Raw genomic sequence first — 16924 nt, forward strand, 5'->3', positions numbered from 1 at the left:
CAGTGTTAGCAGCTGTCATGTGTATTGACTTCCCTCCTGATTACGCATGTATGCGAAGCTGCCAGTTCATTCAGTGAGAGGTTCCCTTTCACAAGAAGGTATGGGGATTTCACCTTTTTTAATATAATTGGCTGAGTTTGCAAGGATATTGATGCATCCTTCCAAGATGGGAACATGTTGATTTCCCAGCATCCTGATGACATCTTCCAGCCCTCTTTTTTCATGGGACTGAGAACTGGTGTCATGATACAGGCTTCTTTGTGAAAATAGGAGGAGACTTTATATATATAATATATGAGCCCAGTTTCAAATATGTATGTAGACCTGTGAAGATGTATTGGTAGATATTAGTGGTGGAAAATGGTGTCTGTGCACGGCAACTCTAAACTCCAGTAAGTTCACAGTGGCCAGCTTTTACAGATGAGTTTTTCAAAAGTGGCTCTTAATGCTTTTAGCAACTCTTTGTGGCTCATGTTTTTTGTGTAGCAGTCATTTTCCTGAACCAGACATCCCTATTGCCTATTAGGTAAACATAGAAAGAGCATAGATTATGAGTTAAAAGTATTGACAACATTTCAAGTGCTATCAGAGAACATTTAATTCAGTTTAATTTTGTGATAAATCTGGAGTTTAATCCTCTGGTTACCCTGTAATCATGTCTCTATTGATCTTTTCTGAATGACTGCCTGCAGTTTAATAAACTTTGCCATTAACCCAGAGCCTCTGAAGGGAGAGATTGACTCTGTGATCAAATCTGATAGAATCAATAAGTATCTAAATATCACAAACTGGATCTGTAGGAAGCCTTAGTATAGATATAAACCTTCAGCTTGTCTCAGGAAGCAGGGAGACAATCTGATCCTCTGTATATGAACTAATTGCTTTAGAGTTAGCATTTGATACTCTTAAGCAGGCTCGCACTTCAGTTCCTTTGTCAAGCCATGCAGTACAAACTGGAAGGGTGGTCTGGTCCATCTACCATATTTGTAGGGTCTGCTTGTGGATCTTGGGTCACTGGATGCATCTTCAGTAGTTTGAATTTTTCCCTCTAATACAAGCCTATAGTTTGGTTTTATTTTTAGCTGTGTGATGTTAAAGGAGGAAAATCCTGTTGGATAAGCCCTGAAATAGAAGACCTGAGGCAGGCAGAAAACAAGTCACAGGTTAGAGCTGTGCAAGCAAACTTCAAGAGTTGGAACACTTTCTATGAAGCTTCTTTGTCTGTCTTGTTTAGTGATGGGGCATTAGCAATGTGTGCTAATGGGGTAGTAAGTCTACATTTTGCACCTGTATGTATTTATAGAGCCACAGTCGTCCATTAATATTTTATAAGTCACATAATGACAGAAATGCCCAATTCTTTGCTAATTTTCACCCTTGGAATAAATGTAAATTTGAGAGTAAAGCCAAAGCTTTTATTCTGTTTACTTTTTTTTTTTTTTTTTTTTTATTGCTGACTTGAGTTAGAAGGAGTTTAGGCGCTTGACCTAAGAGACACAGCCTTTCTGTAATTACATGAGGGGAGGGAACTAGAAGTGCACAGAATATTTTTGTAATGTTGTAATCCTAAACTAAATGTAAAATTTTCTGCAAGCTACGTCCATAATCCAAAAGCTTAACATATTCATAATGGCCCAGGATTTGGGAAAGAACGTAAAGTGTAAACCATGGGAACTTCTAAGTATGTTGCCAACCACGTTGGGTCAGGATATAACCTATGGGAACTTCTAGTTGTGTTGCCAATCTTTCATGGTCTTTCTTTGAGTAGCCATTTGACTTCCAAGCTTCATCTCCTTCATTTCTAAAGTTACAATGATATTGTCTGCTGTATAAAGTTACTGGGCTATTCATGAGAGACATAAAAAATGTTACCGGTTATGAAAGATCATTTACTCATCTTTGCTGTAGATTTAGAAATGGCTTGATTCCTTAAATTCTTATCTATAACTCAAGTTATAGCACAATTAGGATAAAGGACATACCAAGTGTGCACATAGATAAGACAAATCTCAGTTGCTGAAAGGGCTTGGAAACACTACCTGGAAGAAATTCGGTATTCATGAGCTGCAAGCAGCATTTGTTGAGCATTTTCTGTGCGCTAAATAGTTTCTCAAGGTAATAACACTAGGGAATTTTAAGAGCACAAGAGATCCTCTGATAAAGGACCCTTGATTTATAGGTATAAAATACATTGCTCTTTTTTTCTCTTGAGAAGCCAATTCAGAAGCGTTTGAGAAATGATTCAATAATGGTTCACGGGAGTAAGAGGCATCTGAGCATTCGTCCTGCCTCTTCTGTACCACTCCACCTGTGCGTCTCCAGTGGCTAAAGTTCTGGAAAGTTGAAAGTTACAGAAATTATTTAGTAATTGCTTGACAGATGTGGTTAATGTTCATTGTTATTTGGCTGGATTTGGAGTTACCTGGGAAACAACCACTGGGCATGTCTGTGAGGGAGTTTCTCGATTGCGTTAATTGAGGTTGGGAGACTCAACCTGAATGTAACGCAGTGCCATGGGCTGCAGTCCTAGACTGTATTGAAAGAAGAAGCTGAGCGCTAGGATTCATTTTGCTCTGTTTTCTGTTAGTGGATGCAGTGTGACCACCTGCTACACACTCTTACAGCCATAGTAGATTGTTTCCAAACTGTGAATCAAAGGAAACCATTCCTTTCAACAGCTGTTTTGTTGTTGTTACTGTTACTGTTTGGCATTTGGTCATAGCACCAAGAATAATATTATATAAGCCTAGCAGAGTCTACTTGAAAAATCTCAGCTACAATAGGACTTCGCTGTGTCTAGACAATTCACTGTTCACTATTGAAAACTTTATATTTCTAGCCTCATAGCCAGATTTTTGTCTTTTTAATAATACCAATCCTAGCAGGTATAGGATGAAATCTTACTATAATTTGCATATCCCTGGTCACTAGTGGTACCAAGTATCTGTTTGGCATCCAAGTGTCTTTAAAAAGCAAATATGTCTGTTCCCATCCTTCATAACAAAATATATAGGCTGGGGATGTAGCTTATCTGGTAAAGTATTTTCCTAGCAGGCAGAGATCCCATTCCCAGTACCTCATAAACCAAGTGTGCAGCCACATGCCTACAATCCAGGCATTTGGAAGTGGGAGGCAGGAGGATCAGTTCAAAGTCATCTTCAACTACATAGTTTAAAGCTGGTCCTTGGATACATGAGACCCTGTCTTCAAAATAGAACACAAGAGAATCAAACAACAGGTAAATGCAGGGTGCCCTTCAGATGTGTACTACTTTAGTGGGTTAGAGTGAAATGTGCAAAAACCCAATGGAAATCTCAGGGTTGTGCTTGCTCTCTTGAGGTGGGAAGTCTGGCTTTGCCCTCAGAGGTGTTTGAGAACTATATGGTGTTCTCTTGTTCCTCTGGTTTGCCCTCATGTCTTTTGTGTGTGGCTTCTTTGGCCCTTTGTATATATTCTTGCCCTTAAGCTCTCCCTCACTGATGAGATTTTCTGCCCTCGGTCATGCTGCTCTCAGTTTGCAGAGTGCTGCTTGTTACAGAGGAGTTAATTTTTTTTTAAGGTTTCCTTTTCGTCATGCTGTATTTCTCAGATTATCTGGAGGGACTGTAATCCAATTTTAGGAATCCTTCAGGGCTGAGAGCCTAAACTGTTTTAAGCAATAGCATCTGGTTGCCAGGGACTCAACCACTTTGAGTGTGTTAAGGGCTAAAAGCAGCCAACTCTCAATTATATATAGGGATGAGAGACTGCTGGCGTTTTCAATTCACAGTGCAAAAATCTCACTTAAGCTGATAGTTGTGTTCTCATCCTATAACTAAGCTTAGAAGAAATACTTGGTGTCTGCTTTTGTGTCATCTTTCTCCCCTTCGCCTTTCCCCTGCTCTTTCTTCTCTCCCTCTCACCTTTTGCCTTTTTCTCTTTAGCTCCTCTCTCATTTTCCCTTCATTCCCACTCTGATGGTATCATACCTTGAAACAATGATTTTTATTTACTGTTCATGTTCATACTTTCCATTGTTTCTCATTTCAGCCATTCTGTTATATGTGGGTTTCATTGGATTTTAGGTTGTATTCTCCTAATGCTACTGAAGTTAGGTATTGTTCTATTGTCTGTTGGCTCTTTAGAAACCTGAAATTATCTGTTCATAAGTTTTACCAAATAAAAAAGTTTAGTTGATTTCTTTTTGTTTTGAGAATGTATTGCTAATGTATCCTGTATACAAACTTTAATCAGAGAAATATTTTGCAAATACTTTCCTATAATATGGCATATCTTCATGTTTGAACAGTATACACATTGATGTGTGTGTGTGTGTGTGTGTGTGTGTGTGTGTGTGTGTATGTGGTATGGTATGGTATGTGCCCAAGAGTTCAGGGGCCTGTGGAGACCAGAAGAGGACATTGGATCTCATGGAGCTGGAGTTTCAAGTGGTTGTAAATGACCCATTATGGGTGCTCAGAACCAAACTGGGCTCTCTAGAAGAGCAGTACATACTCTTAACCACTAAGCTAACTCTCCAGCCTTCAAAACTGCCTTTTGAAGATCAGAAGTTGACTTATAAATGTATCTCTTTATGGATGATAACTTTGGTATCACACCAAAGAAATCTTTTCGACCCTGAGGTTATATGAATTTTTCTATTATGTTTACCTTCAGAAAATTTATAATTTTAATTGAATTTTATAATACATTTAGACAATTTTTCAATCAGATCAAGTTATGGATTGAAACTGTTTGCATGCAGTTGACATATGGCATCACCATTTTCTGAAAGGACTATTATTTTTAAGGCTACAGAGATGGCTCAATGTTGAGAATACTTGCTCTTCCAGGCACCTGAGTTTGGTTCCCAGCATCCATGTTAGATGGCTTACAACTCATTGTCATTCTAGTTCCAGGGGGTCCAGTGTCCTCCTCTGACTTCACAAGCCACTGTATAAATGTAGCATATACTCACACACATATACATACATAAAAAATAAAAATACAAGGAAGACTTCTCTACAGGATCACATTTGTGTTCTTATTTAAAACCATCTGCCAGCGTACATGGGTATTCCTTTTGAACCTTCTTTCATTTCCATTGATCCATGTCTTTAGCCATGTGTCTGGCCAGGGAATGCACTTATTATTCATTGTGAAAGGTGCCGGTACAGAGCATTGTGCCTAGTCCTCACCTAATGCCCAATAAATATTTATAGATTTCTCTTGTACTGTGATTGAGCAGCTTTGGTTTGGGAATCCAGTTTTGTATTTCCAAAAGATGATAGAGTATATGGCATATAGCAAATAATGATTTGGGGATTGGGAAAATGTGAATGTGTGTGTGTCTGTGTGTCTAGTGAATGTGAATATGCTTGCACATATCTATTCATGCACATGTATGTATGTACATGTGGGGGCTAGAACTTGACATCGGTGTCTTTCTTGATTACATGAAGATATGATCTGTGGATTCATCTAATCTAGCTTTACAGCAACAGATCCCACCTCTGTTACCTGAATACTGGATTATAGGTGTACCACTATCTCTGCTTGGCATTTATGTTGGGGCTAGGGATCTGAACTTTAGCTCTCATATTTGCCCCATCAGCATTTTATCCACAAGTTCGTCTCTTGACCTCTTGATTTTTTTAAGGTGAATACTTAAAGCTAATATGTTTTCAGAGAGTCTTATGAGGACATTGAACTACTTAGGCTTCTGTCTCTGTCTGGCAAGTATTGAGATTACATAAGTGTGCCACTGTACCTGGCTGAGATTAACTTTTAAATGTTGTACTGGATATTAATTTTTTTCTGCACATACTCCAGTCACTATAAAGTGTGGGCCCTGAGAGTATGTTCATTAAATTTATTTGTTTAAAGATCCAAAGTGGAGGCTAATATGAATACAATCATGCAGAATTATGAAAAGACTGAACTTTAATACAAACCCTTTCCATTTATCACACTAGACCTTTGCAGTTTGTTTGCACAGGGACTTTGATGGAATAAAGAATTACCAGAGCCATTCAGAAAACAGGTACAGTGCCTCATAGTAAACCAACCAAAGACCCAACAGATTAAAATAATGGAAAATACACATTAAAATCATTTGATGATGACTGGAAGACCATCTCTTCATTTTCCCCCACTTCTTTGTTCCTGTCCCACTTAGTTGTAATTGTCAGCTTAACCCAGCCTAGGGCATCTGAGAGGAGAAGCTTCCGTTAAAGAAGTTTCTAGACCAGATTGCCTGTGTGCATAATGTGAGGAGTTGTTTTGATTCTTAATTGGTGTAGGAGGGCCACTGTGGGAAGTCCTGTTCCCAGGCTGTTTAAGGAAGCCAGCTAAGCATGAACCTATGATCTAGCCCACAAGTCTTCCTCCATGGTCCTTTCTTTGAGTCCCTACCCTGACTTTCCTCAGTGGTGGACTATAACCTGCAAGTATATGCCTAATAAACCCTCCTCTTAAGTGCCTTTGGTCGTGGTATATGTCACAGCAGCAGAAAGGAACCTGGAACAATCCTTGAGATCAAATATGTTAGAGCAGATACTCTGTTTGAACTCTCCCCCATCCTCCACATGAGCCTACACTTGGACACACTCAGATATAACCCACAGCCACTCTACCAGTGATGGACTGTCCTCAGATTAATATGATTGGAAACATCAGGCAAAGACTCTTTCCAAAACCCATTTTCTGCAAGGCAGGCAAATTGTGCCCTTATTTTCCATCATCTCTACTTCATCTGTAATCAGCAAATGGGGCCCCTCAGCCTGCATTGTGTTTCATGTGCAATCTGTTAGCCTCCTGAGTTTGCACAACACCGAACCTTCTCATTTTGAAATTCCGGAGTAGCAGAGGAAGCCTTGGGGAGAAGATTGTAATTTGGGAGAAGAGGAAGTCAAGAATAAGATCACCTGTTCTGAAGAGGGCCAGTACAGAAGGAAATTGCTTTGCTTCATCAGTGTCTGAGCCTCTGAATGGATGTGCTCCTGTCATCCCGCCCTCCATCTCCAGTGACCTAAAAATCACATAATTTCAAACATTCACAGAAACCGATTCCTCTGTGCATGGCTTGTGCACTTACCCCCTCTATTGTCAGCAGATGTGTCTAAATCTTTCTGTTTCACAGCCAGGCTTCTGCCGCTGTGCTTTGTGAATGAATGCCCTTAAGCAGATTTCTCAGTCTTTTCATTTCCAGCCTCCTCCCAGGGGTTTGGGTAGGTGGGGCAGATTCATCTCTGGCCTCTTAGGGTCTTGTTCTGAACTTGAGAATTAAATTGCCCTAAAAATAGATTAACAGGAGAATGACATGTATTTTACACATAGGTAGGAGTCACTAAAGGAAAATAAAAACTCTTGAAGTAGGAGCACTTGGATTAACAGGAGAATGACATGTATTTTACACATAGGTAGGAGTCACTAAAGGAAAATAAAAACTCTTGAAGCATGGAGCACTTGGCTGTAATGCCAGCACTTAGGAAGTAGAAAGCAGGATCAGGAGTCAGTGTCGTCCTCTGTGACACAGTAAGTTTCAGGCCAGCATGGGGATACTTGAGACAGTTTCAAAACAACAATGACAACAACACTTTAAAAGTGACAGAACCTGAATGATTACTTAATGGCTGTTTAGGGGTGGCAGTTTTAGAGAAAAACCTAAAATCTTTGAGGAAATGAAAGAAGATAAGAGTTATCTTACTAGATGTATTTGTGCATATTTTTTCTGAGCCATAACCCCACCTATCTCTAAATTTGCTTTCTCCTATCTTGGCCAGACATCTTGCACATGAGACCTTTCTTCCCGCTCTGTGTGTGAGGAAGATGTTTCTTTTCTATTGGCTAATGGAGGGCAGAGTGTCCCTCTTGAATCGGCTGATTTTCGAGTGCCTTTAGTTTACAATAGTCCTTCTGCCAAGTGGCATGTTTTCAAGTGGCATGTGCTGCCACCTTTCATTCATTTGCTAAATGCTTCCCTTGCAGAATGAGAAGTGTACTCATTTTATAAAGCGTTGCAGGTTATTCTGATGGACTGTCTCCCTCGGCAACTGCTTACCTAGTCAACTAACAAATTAACAGGTCTTTGAAAATTGTTGTTCATTGATCCCAAAATGTTCTTTTATTATCTAGATGGTTTCCCTTCTTGTAGCAGGAGTATTGAGAGTAGCCATGTTTCTTTAAGGAAATGCTTAAATTAAGTGCTATTGGTGCCTTCACGGTGGGTTGCTATATACACATTCACCCATGCATGAAATCAAGCAATTGTTCTGTTTATTGATGGGTTTATATTATAGTTTATTGATTGGTTTATAATCAGCCTTTTTGTGGTTTGTAATCAGCCCTTTTCTGTGTATGACCAGAGGAAGATGTTGGATGGGTGTCTATATGATTAGAGTTTTCTAGAGGAACAGATCTTATAGAATGATCTGTCTGTCTTTATGTCTGTCTGTCTGTCTGTCTGTCTATCTGAGATTTATTAGCATGGCTTACAGGCTGTGGTCCAGCTAATCCAACTATAGCTGTCTACTAATGAAAGGCCAAGAATCCAGTAGTTGTCCAGTTCACACAGCTGGTTGTCTCAGCTGGTCTTCAGAATATGTTGAAATCCTAAAGAAGTAGAATGGACTTGACAGTCAGAATGAGAGCAAGGAGGCAAAGAGCGGGTGCTTCTTTCTTCCATATCCTTTATATAGGCTGCTACCAGAAGGTGTGAGCCAGATTTATGGTGGATCTTCCCTGCTCAAAAAAACCATGTTTAGGATATGTGTCCCCACTTCAAGTCATTAAATCAAGAAAAATTCCTTGCAGGTGTACCCAGCCACTTGGGTCTTAGGAAATTCCAGGTGCCGTCATGTTGGTAATCAAAAATAGTCATCACACTTGCTCTTTCACTCTCTACCTTACTCACATAAAACAGGGTTTCTGACTGTTTAGAAGTAGTGTGGGGATTCTCCTTTATCTGCCCTACCCACAGCTCTAGCTTTAGAGGAATGCTCTCACACCCCAGCTTTCTAGATAAGTGCTAGGGATCTGAATGCAGGCCTTCATGCTTGGACAGCAAATGCTCTTCTCCAGTGGTCCATCTTCCCATCCTCCTGTGTTTCGTTTCCTTATTTATATGGGGCAGTTTTCCTATTTTCTAAGGTAGTCAATGAAATCTTAAAGCAATTATTTTATTGTACATTTAGGAAACTGTTACTAAATGTTTATAGAGTCAATGAATAATTATTTGCCTGGATATATATATAGTGTCACAAGCCAGTTATGTATTTATATACAGCACAAGCCTGCTATTATGTATTTATATATTATGTATATATAATATGCTATGTGAATTTATGGCAGGGTATGGGTATACTATATATACATAATATATAGTAACATATCTTCTAGTGTCTGAAAGCAGAAGATTTTTATGAAAAACTTTGAAAAATAATGTTGGTTACCATTTAAGCTTCTACACAGAGATAGATATTTTCCCCTCTTTGCCTCCACCTTCTCAGAGTAGAGAATCTCATTATTAATTGGAGCAAAGATGATTGTACTGCTGTTTCTAAGATTGTATCAGGTCTCTGGCAAGCTAATGTCCTGGCATGGGGTCTGTTTGCTCCATGTAGCTATTCTGCACAGCAATGAGAATGCCTTGATTAATATGTTACAGGAAAATAAAATGGATTGGAAAAAAATCATAACATGCTCTCATGAATATTAATTCCCATTTGTATGGAATTGGACATAATTTTCAATATACTTCTGGAGGCACCTTCAGTATGACTCTGAAGAGACTGAATTTGTGAGGCAAATTAATTATTTGTTTATTTAAGACAGGATCTCTTGGAGCCCAGGCTAAAACTTACTGTGTTGCTGAGGATAACCTTGAACTTCTGATCCTCCTCCCTCCATCTCCCAAGTGCTAGGATTATAGACATGTACTATCATTCCTAGTTGTGTGTGGTACAGAGGATAGAACCAGGTCCTCATATGTGGTAGGCAAGTACTCTTCCAGCTGAGCTACATCAGTAACCTAGTATTGTGTGAGATAGATATGGATGTTTTAACTACTTGGATTTATTTATTTAGGAAGCAAATATTGACTCCTGACCATTTTCCTGGCTTGTTTTGAAGCAATGGGGTTACTGGAGCCAGCTGTTCAGTGTTGTGCTCTTTCCTCTTTCAAGGGATTATAGTCCAACGTGCCTTAAGAACCTAGCACTAGGTGTGCTCTCATTTACATCTAGGTCATACACAGGGCAGCCCTCTGCTCCAGCCTTCCAGTCTGGTCTAGAGCACTTGATCCACATTTAACATATTTTTAATTTTCATTTTTAATCCATCTTGGCGTTACTTGATTAGTATGTGTTCCTTTATTCCTGACACTAAATGAGGATGTGGAACATACCCTCATCCCATACACCAGTGCATTGCATCCTTAGTACTCTACAGACTGGTTCTAGTATGGAATGAAGGCTAAACAGTAAAGGCTCAGGTTACAGACAGGGCTCCACACCTCTTGGCTTTAAGTGGGCGCTGGGTCACCCAAGCTCATGCTTCCTGTGCTCTTCTTTCTGGCTCCATCCACCAGGCCCTGCTGTGTTTGCTTTGTGCAATTTCCTTTGAATCGAGCACATACTTAGTGTTCATTTTGGAAATGTGCAGTAATTGATGTACCAATTTGGAAACATAGTGCATCAGACTTGCCTCTGGGAAGTCAGAGGAAAGCCTGAATGAATGAAGTCCTGGGTGAATGTGCACTGTTGACACAAGTAAAACCCATGTCAAGGATCCCATAGTGTCAGGTGTAGAGGGTCCCTCAGGGGACCAAGTGCAGGTGTTGACAGTGTGTGCAAAAGATGTCCACCCTAGTTTCCCTGCCGTAGATAATTTACATCCTAAAGGCTGCTTGTACTGAGATCAGTTACCTAAACTTGCCTTCCCCCTCCAGTTGTATACCATAAACTCCATCTCCTTGCTTATCTGAATGTAAAACCCCAGCTCCTTGTTCACCTAGATGTAGTAATGCTGCTTCTCTGCAACTTTATATAATAAACACACTGAGCTTGTGGGTTGCTGAAGTGTCTCTGGTCCAGAGCCCAATCTACTTGACCCCAGCTTCTACCTTTTCTGTCTGTATGTCCATTTGCTGTCTTTTCTTTATTCCCTCACGGATCCAGTCAGGTCCAAGTGGATATGTCAGGGCTCACACCAATAATCCCAGCACTCAGATGGCAAAGAGAGGAGGATTCCTAAGGCTTCCTGGCCAGCCAGCCTTGCTGAATAAACAACACCCGGGTCAATGAGGGACTCTATTTGAGGAAGGCACCTCTGGCTTCTACGTACACATGCCCAGATGTGCTTCCATACCCTCACCACCCAACAGGAACACACACAAACACAAAGGAATAGAATCAGCATATCTGTATTATCATTTGGGGTTCTACAAACTTGACCACGGTTCTGTATGCAGCCTTCCTTGCTGACAACCTTACTTAGTCTGTAGTTTGGCTGGAACCTTAGATACTCATGTAACCACCACTTTCCTTTTCTTTTCTTCTTTTATGCAGAAAGATGTAGCAGTTAAGCCTCAGGAACGCGTGGAGAAACGACAGACTCCCCTGTCCAAGAAGAAACGAGAAGCCCTTACCAATGGCTTGTCTTTTCACTCAAAGAAGAGCCGGCTCAGCCACTCACACCACTATAGCTCAGATCGGGAAAATGACCGCAACCTCTGCCAGCACCTGGGGAAGAGAAAGAAGATGCCTAAGGGACTCAGACAGGTGAGCAAGCCTGGTTCATTCTTTCCCAAGACGATCTCTCACCTCCTGTGCCTCTGTATTTCTTTGCAGTAGGTGGTATTTCCTTAATATGGTGATTGTTTAGAAAGTTGTATGTTTGATTCTAAGTAATAGGATCACACTCCAGGTGTGTTATCAGTATTTGACTAATACTCTTCCTTTCATTTCAATGTTTGCTGTGCATCAGAGCTCTTGGTAGTAATGCTGGTACATGGGGTAGATGGACTGTTTTCTGTAGAGATCTTTGTGGTGAGGACAGATGGCTTGAAGAAATTGGTTATACCCATTGTACATGTCAGGGTTCTGGTATGCTAAAAATGGTGGTCTGTGTATGAGCAGGGCCTCATGTAAAACTCATACTGTGGCATGTGGGAGGGCAGTGGATGCAAGTGCTCACTTGCTTGCCACCATTGTTTTGCACAACCCTGAGACTCAGGATAGTCTTTACAGTTGTTGCTTGAACAGACATTTTGCTGTGGGAGTGGTCTCTGGCCTGTTAATAATTAGGTTACAATGATCCATATGCAAATACAGTGCTTTGCATTTGGGAAGCCTGTCAGCATATGTAAATCCCTATGTGAGGTGGATTGACAATGCAAAACAAATCTCTTCGGAACAGTTTCTCCTCACAGAGTTGCTTTAGTGCTTGTAGAATTACCAGTGTCCTTTGTGGGCTTTTTTTTTTTTTTTTTTTTTTTGGCGGGGGTGGGAGGGGACTACTGGGTAAGCTTCGCTGTCACTTAAAAGGAGCAGAGAAAAGAGCTGTCATGGATGACAGAACAGGTGCTGCACCGGTAATTTCTAGTTTGCAGATATTTCTCTACAGAGCATAAGGTCTGGGATCACAGAAAACAGTGGTTTTAAAACCTCACAGATCATTACAACCGTATCACATACTGCACTAAACACACATCCCCCAACCTCTGTCCGTGAGCTATTGGAATCTCGTGGTCAGGCTGGTTTGGAAGTCACTTGGGTGAAACTCCAGAAGTGTATTCTGAGTGATGACTTTTAGTTATAGGTTTGCAAAGATAAAAAGCCGTAAGAGGATGAAATGGGCTGTTTGATGTTGTAAATGGAATGGAGGACATTCCTGTATAGAGACATGTAGAATGGTGGGTGTCATCGAGTACACAGAAGGTCTGTATCATAATGTCCCTCAAATATGGCCCAAAGTGTCACCATATTCACTTGTCAGTAGTGTTGGTAACATTTGTCTATAATCATACAGTCTGTGGTAACTGGGCTTTAGGCCTTCAGTGTATGGCATAGCTAGCAAGTCATATTGTTAACCCTGCTGAGTGGGTAAGTCCTTTGTGTACTTTAGAGATAGGGAAACTGGGCCTGAAGAGATATGGAAAGCTGGAGTGGTCTGTCAGAGAACACCTTGGTATGGAGGATTTAGACAAGATTTCTCTAGCCCCCTAGTTTTCTCTTTTTCCCCTGTATCTTCTATTTCCTTTGTTTAGCATAGGATTGGGCATAGATAGAAAAAAACCCTCTAAATCATAGGATGGAGGGAGGATGACCTACTAATAATTCTAGAAACAACATGGTCAAACAACACATTTGATTTTGGAAGCTGCCTGTGAAGGATGAAGCAGGATAATCTAAGTTCACAGCAGGAGTATGGAGTTGGAAAGCTTGAAAGTAACCAAAGTTAAATAGAGATCTTTTATGTGTGCTGGGGTGAGGAGCTGGAGAGAGAGATCCATAAAAGACTAGAGAAGACTAGGGTCCATAAAAGATGATGTCACTCTGGAATTTGTGTTCCTCACTTATGTGTAAATATAGTCACCAGTGGAGAGAGGCTGCAATATTGACACCTTCGTCCTAGAACCTCTTGCCCTCTCAACATGATGTAGGACTTCTGCTGACCCTGTCAGGCAAGAGACCACTTTACTTTCATACCGAGGCCAAGTAACATGTCTTCCTTTACGACTTGATATCACTTTTCTTTTCTTTGCCTTAAAGTCCTCCTTGTGATTTTTGTGAAGTCAGGATTTGCAGGATTGCTCTGTGAAAACAGATGTGAGCATAAGAGAAGACTGGGGTCATGTTCTGGTACCTGACTAGCTTTTGGTTTTAATGGCCAAATGATATTTTTGGTACTAATGATATTTGGAGTGAAAGCTTTCTTTGTTTTACATCTGAAGAGTACTTACTTTGCAAATAATAAAGAATGAATCCCACCTCTCACCTTTAGTACCAAAGACACAGGGAACTGTGTCCGTTATTCATGCCTTAATATACTAGTTAATTAACAATTTCATTTATATTAGGAGAAGAAGTAGAGTTGATAACTGAAGTAAAAGTTTTAGAATCACTCATTGCTGCTGCACTGCTGGAAAATGAAGTTTCTGAAGTAGGTTCCTCAAGAAGTTCCTTCTGAGTCTCATGATTATGTCACAAGTAACACGGTCAAATAGGGTGTCATAGAGATCTGTGGAGAAAGACCATAGTGGGCCTAAAGAAGGCAACTTGTTTTAGTCTTTCCATATTTGAAAAACAGCTCTATGAGGACATCTAAAGGAGAGGAGAAACATTTGTAGGGCAAGGTACCCTCTCTTGCGTGAACACTGATTGGCAAAAGGTAAGGCAGAATATGTTTACGATTCTGGGAATAGATGGAGGTCATTGAGATGGTACACCATGTAAAATGCCTTGCTGGCAATCCCAGTGATCTGTGTTTAATCCTTGGGACTCACATGGTAAAAGAACAGAACCAAGTGGTTAGAGTATCTGAATCTGTCTTAGCTGGAAAGGGCCTTGAATTGAGAATGAGTATTGAGGAGAATTTTCAAATTAATGGATTGTCCTTTAGTGTCTCTGACTGAGGGCATTAAAGTCTGAAGACTTACAGATGACAGTGGGCATGAGGAAGAGAGGGCCTGGTCTTTCTTCTTGACATGTAGAGAGTGAAATAACTTTGCATTCTATTAGGATGGCACTTCCTAAGCAGGCAACTTAATACATGGCTTTCCTGTAATTATGGAAGACATTACTCTTTAGTAGAGAGAAAATAATAGGATTTTTTCCCTTGAGAGTCTGTTGAAGGCAACTAATCTTTTCACTCTGAGAGTGCAATTATATACTTTTAAGAGAGAAGGGGAAAAAAGGTGTAGTTCTAAAACCAAATTGCTTTTTCCTTCCTTGTCTGATTATAAAACCACAGTTTCTATGATATGTTTTTATTCTGCCGAAAGAAAATATTTTAATTGGCACTTAGCTTATTTGTTGTATTATTGTTTTTTAAGGATAAATACATACTGTCTTAGAAGAGCGATGATCAGTAACTTCATTGGCAAATGGTTGCAGGTTTGAACAGTGTTCCCAATTTCCTAAAGAATTAAAAAAAAATCTGATCAAAGGCACAGATTGCTATGACACAGAACAGTTTATGTCTCTGCGTCCTGCTGGTTTGCAAACTTTCTCCCTGGGAAAGGCATGAACAATATCTACCTCAGTCTCCAAAGTCAAATTCCACCAAAGCTCACTGAAGGGAACTAGTAACTGATGGGCTTACAGAGCAGGGTTGAGGGGCTGCCAGTGGTACTTTCGGTGACCCCAAAGCTGCAGTGTTGCAAAGTCTTTATCTAGCATAGATGATAGCTTCTTCATGTCCACGTAGGTGGTACTTCCTTAGTTAGCCTTTGCCAGCCTTTATGCTCCAATATATTTATAATCCTAGAGATCACGTGTATGGTTCGAAATGGGCAGAATAGCATGCAAATGAGTGTGAATTGGCTGAAGTCTTGAGTGAGGTCCCAATTAGCCTCCCTACTTCTTCTCTTATGAAGGAGTGCCAATAGTCTACAGGTCCCGTCATGGTGGCCAAACAGGCGTAGCTGACCTTCTGAAGATGGTTACAGTTTGGCTTGTAGGATAGCACATTACAGTGCTTACCTAGGTATTGTTTCTTTGGTACAGAGCTGTTGAGTACTTATGGTGTGAGTGGATGTTAGAAGTGTTAGGTTTGACTGAAGCACAGGAGAAGCTTTTTACTCCTGCTTTGATCTGGGGGTATAATGAGAGGAAACAGCAGCGCTCTGTAGTACGTTATTACTTCTTTAATTGGGAAACTGAGTCGCACCGTAACTACAAAGCAATACAAAGATGTGTGTTTCCTGACCCTCTAGCCAAATTATGTGGGGACCCTCTATCTCCCCACAAAGCATTTTGGGAAAACGTAACCCTTCTCTGAGCATTAAGAAAACTTTGTTTTTCTTGCTATGAATTAACTTCTAGACCATAGGAATTTCTGCTTTAAGAATTTAGTACTTTGTAGTTTAAAGCACAGAAAAGACAAAAGGATGTTAAAAATAGCATAGCCATGATGAAAAGATGATGAGCCTTGGGAGAATGCTAAGTTAGCTTCAATTGGCATTCTAGTACCTGTTTAATCCACTAATTTGTTCTTTCAAATACAAACTGCACCAGACAAATAGTCTGAAGAGAGTGAGAGGCCAACATTTGGTTATATGAACGCACATTTTGTGTGTATGTGTATGAGGGTTTGCGTGCGTGTGTGTGTGTGTTTGTGCATGCATACATGAGTATGCACTTGAGCGCTTATGCATATGGATATGCACAGGTATGTGAATATATATCTGCACGTGTACGTGGAGGCCAGGTTCCACCTCCTGTGTCACTCTTCAGGAGACACTGCCCTCTTTCCTTTTTGGGAAAGTGTATCTCTTGCTAATTCAGCTGGACTGCCTGTAATAGGGGTGACAGAGGTTGCTGTCAAGAAAATTGTGGTCCCCAGTTTGAACAAAAATTGAATGATTAGTAAAGATCAAGCCACAGAGAAAGGAAAAGTAACAGATGTATCCTTTCAGGATCAGACAAGCCTAAGGTTAAAGCCCATTAAAGGTAAGATGGCTTGAGTAGTTTATAAAGCCCCTGAGTCATCTTCCCCCACCCCATATTGTCCTGTCCAAATGCCCAGCCCTATGCCTTTCTGCAATTTCTTATAGAAGCACCTTTTGGAAAAAAGAAGCTGCCATCTCAGGGAGTCTGCCCTGTTTATCCTCACATGCCTCTGATCCCGGGTACTCTGGTTTACCTCAGCTCTCAGAGTTTATCACACACTGGGAAGGGGCAGGAGTAGAATCCAGAGGGTGTGTATCTAAGGGAGAGATGAC

At 40.5% G+C, this 16924-nt stretch overlaps 1 protein-coding gene across 6 annotated transcripts in view; it reads left to right on the forward strand.

Moving 5' to 3' along the window:
• The window catches only part of Auts2 (activator of transcription and developmental regulator AUTS2), a 1094751-nt gene that overhangs the window by 278535 nt on the left and 799292 nt on the right, over positions 1 to 16924 (forward strand). For all 6 annotated transcript variants that reach the window (XM_060382248.1, XM_060382252.1, XM_060382249.1 and 3 more), the window contains exon 2: positions 11547 to 11759. In XM_060382248.1, the coding sequence (XP_060238231.1) occupies positions 11547 to 11759 (213 nt within the window). The remainder of the gene's footprint in view (positions 1 to 11546; positions 11760 to 16924) is intronic.

Source organism: Meriones unguiculatus, chromosome 4 (genome assembly GCF_030254825.1).
Source record: "Meriones unguiculatus strain TT.TT164.6M chromosome 4, Bangor_MerUng_6.1, whole genome shotgun sequence".
Taxonomy (NCBI): domain Eukaryota; kingdom Metazoa; phylum Chordata; class Mammalia; order Rodentia; family Muridae; genus Meriones; species Meriones unguiculatus.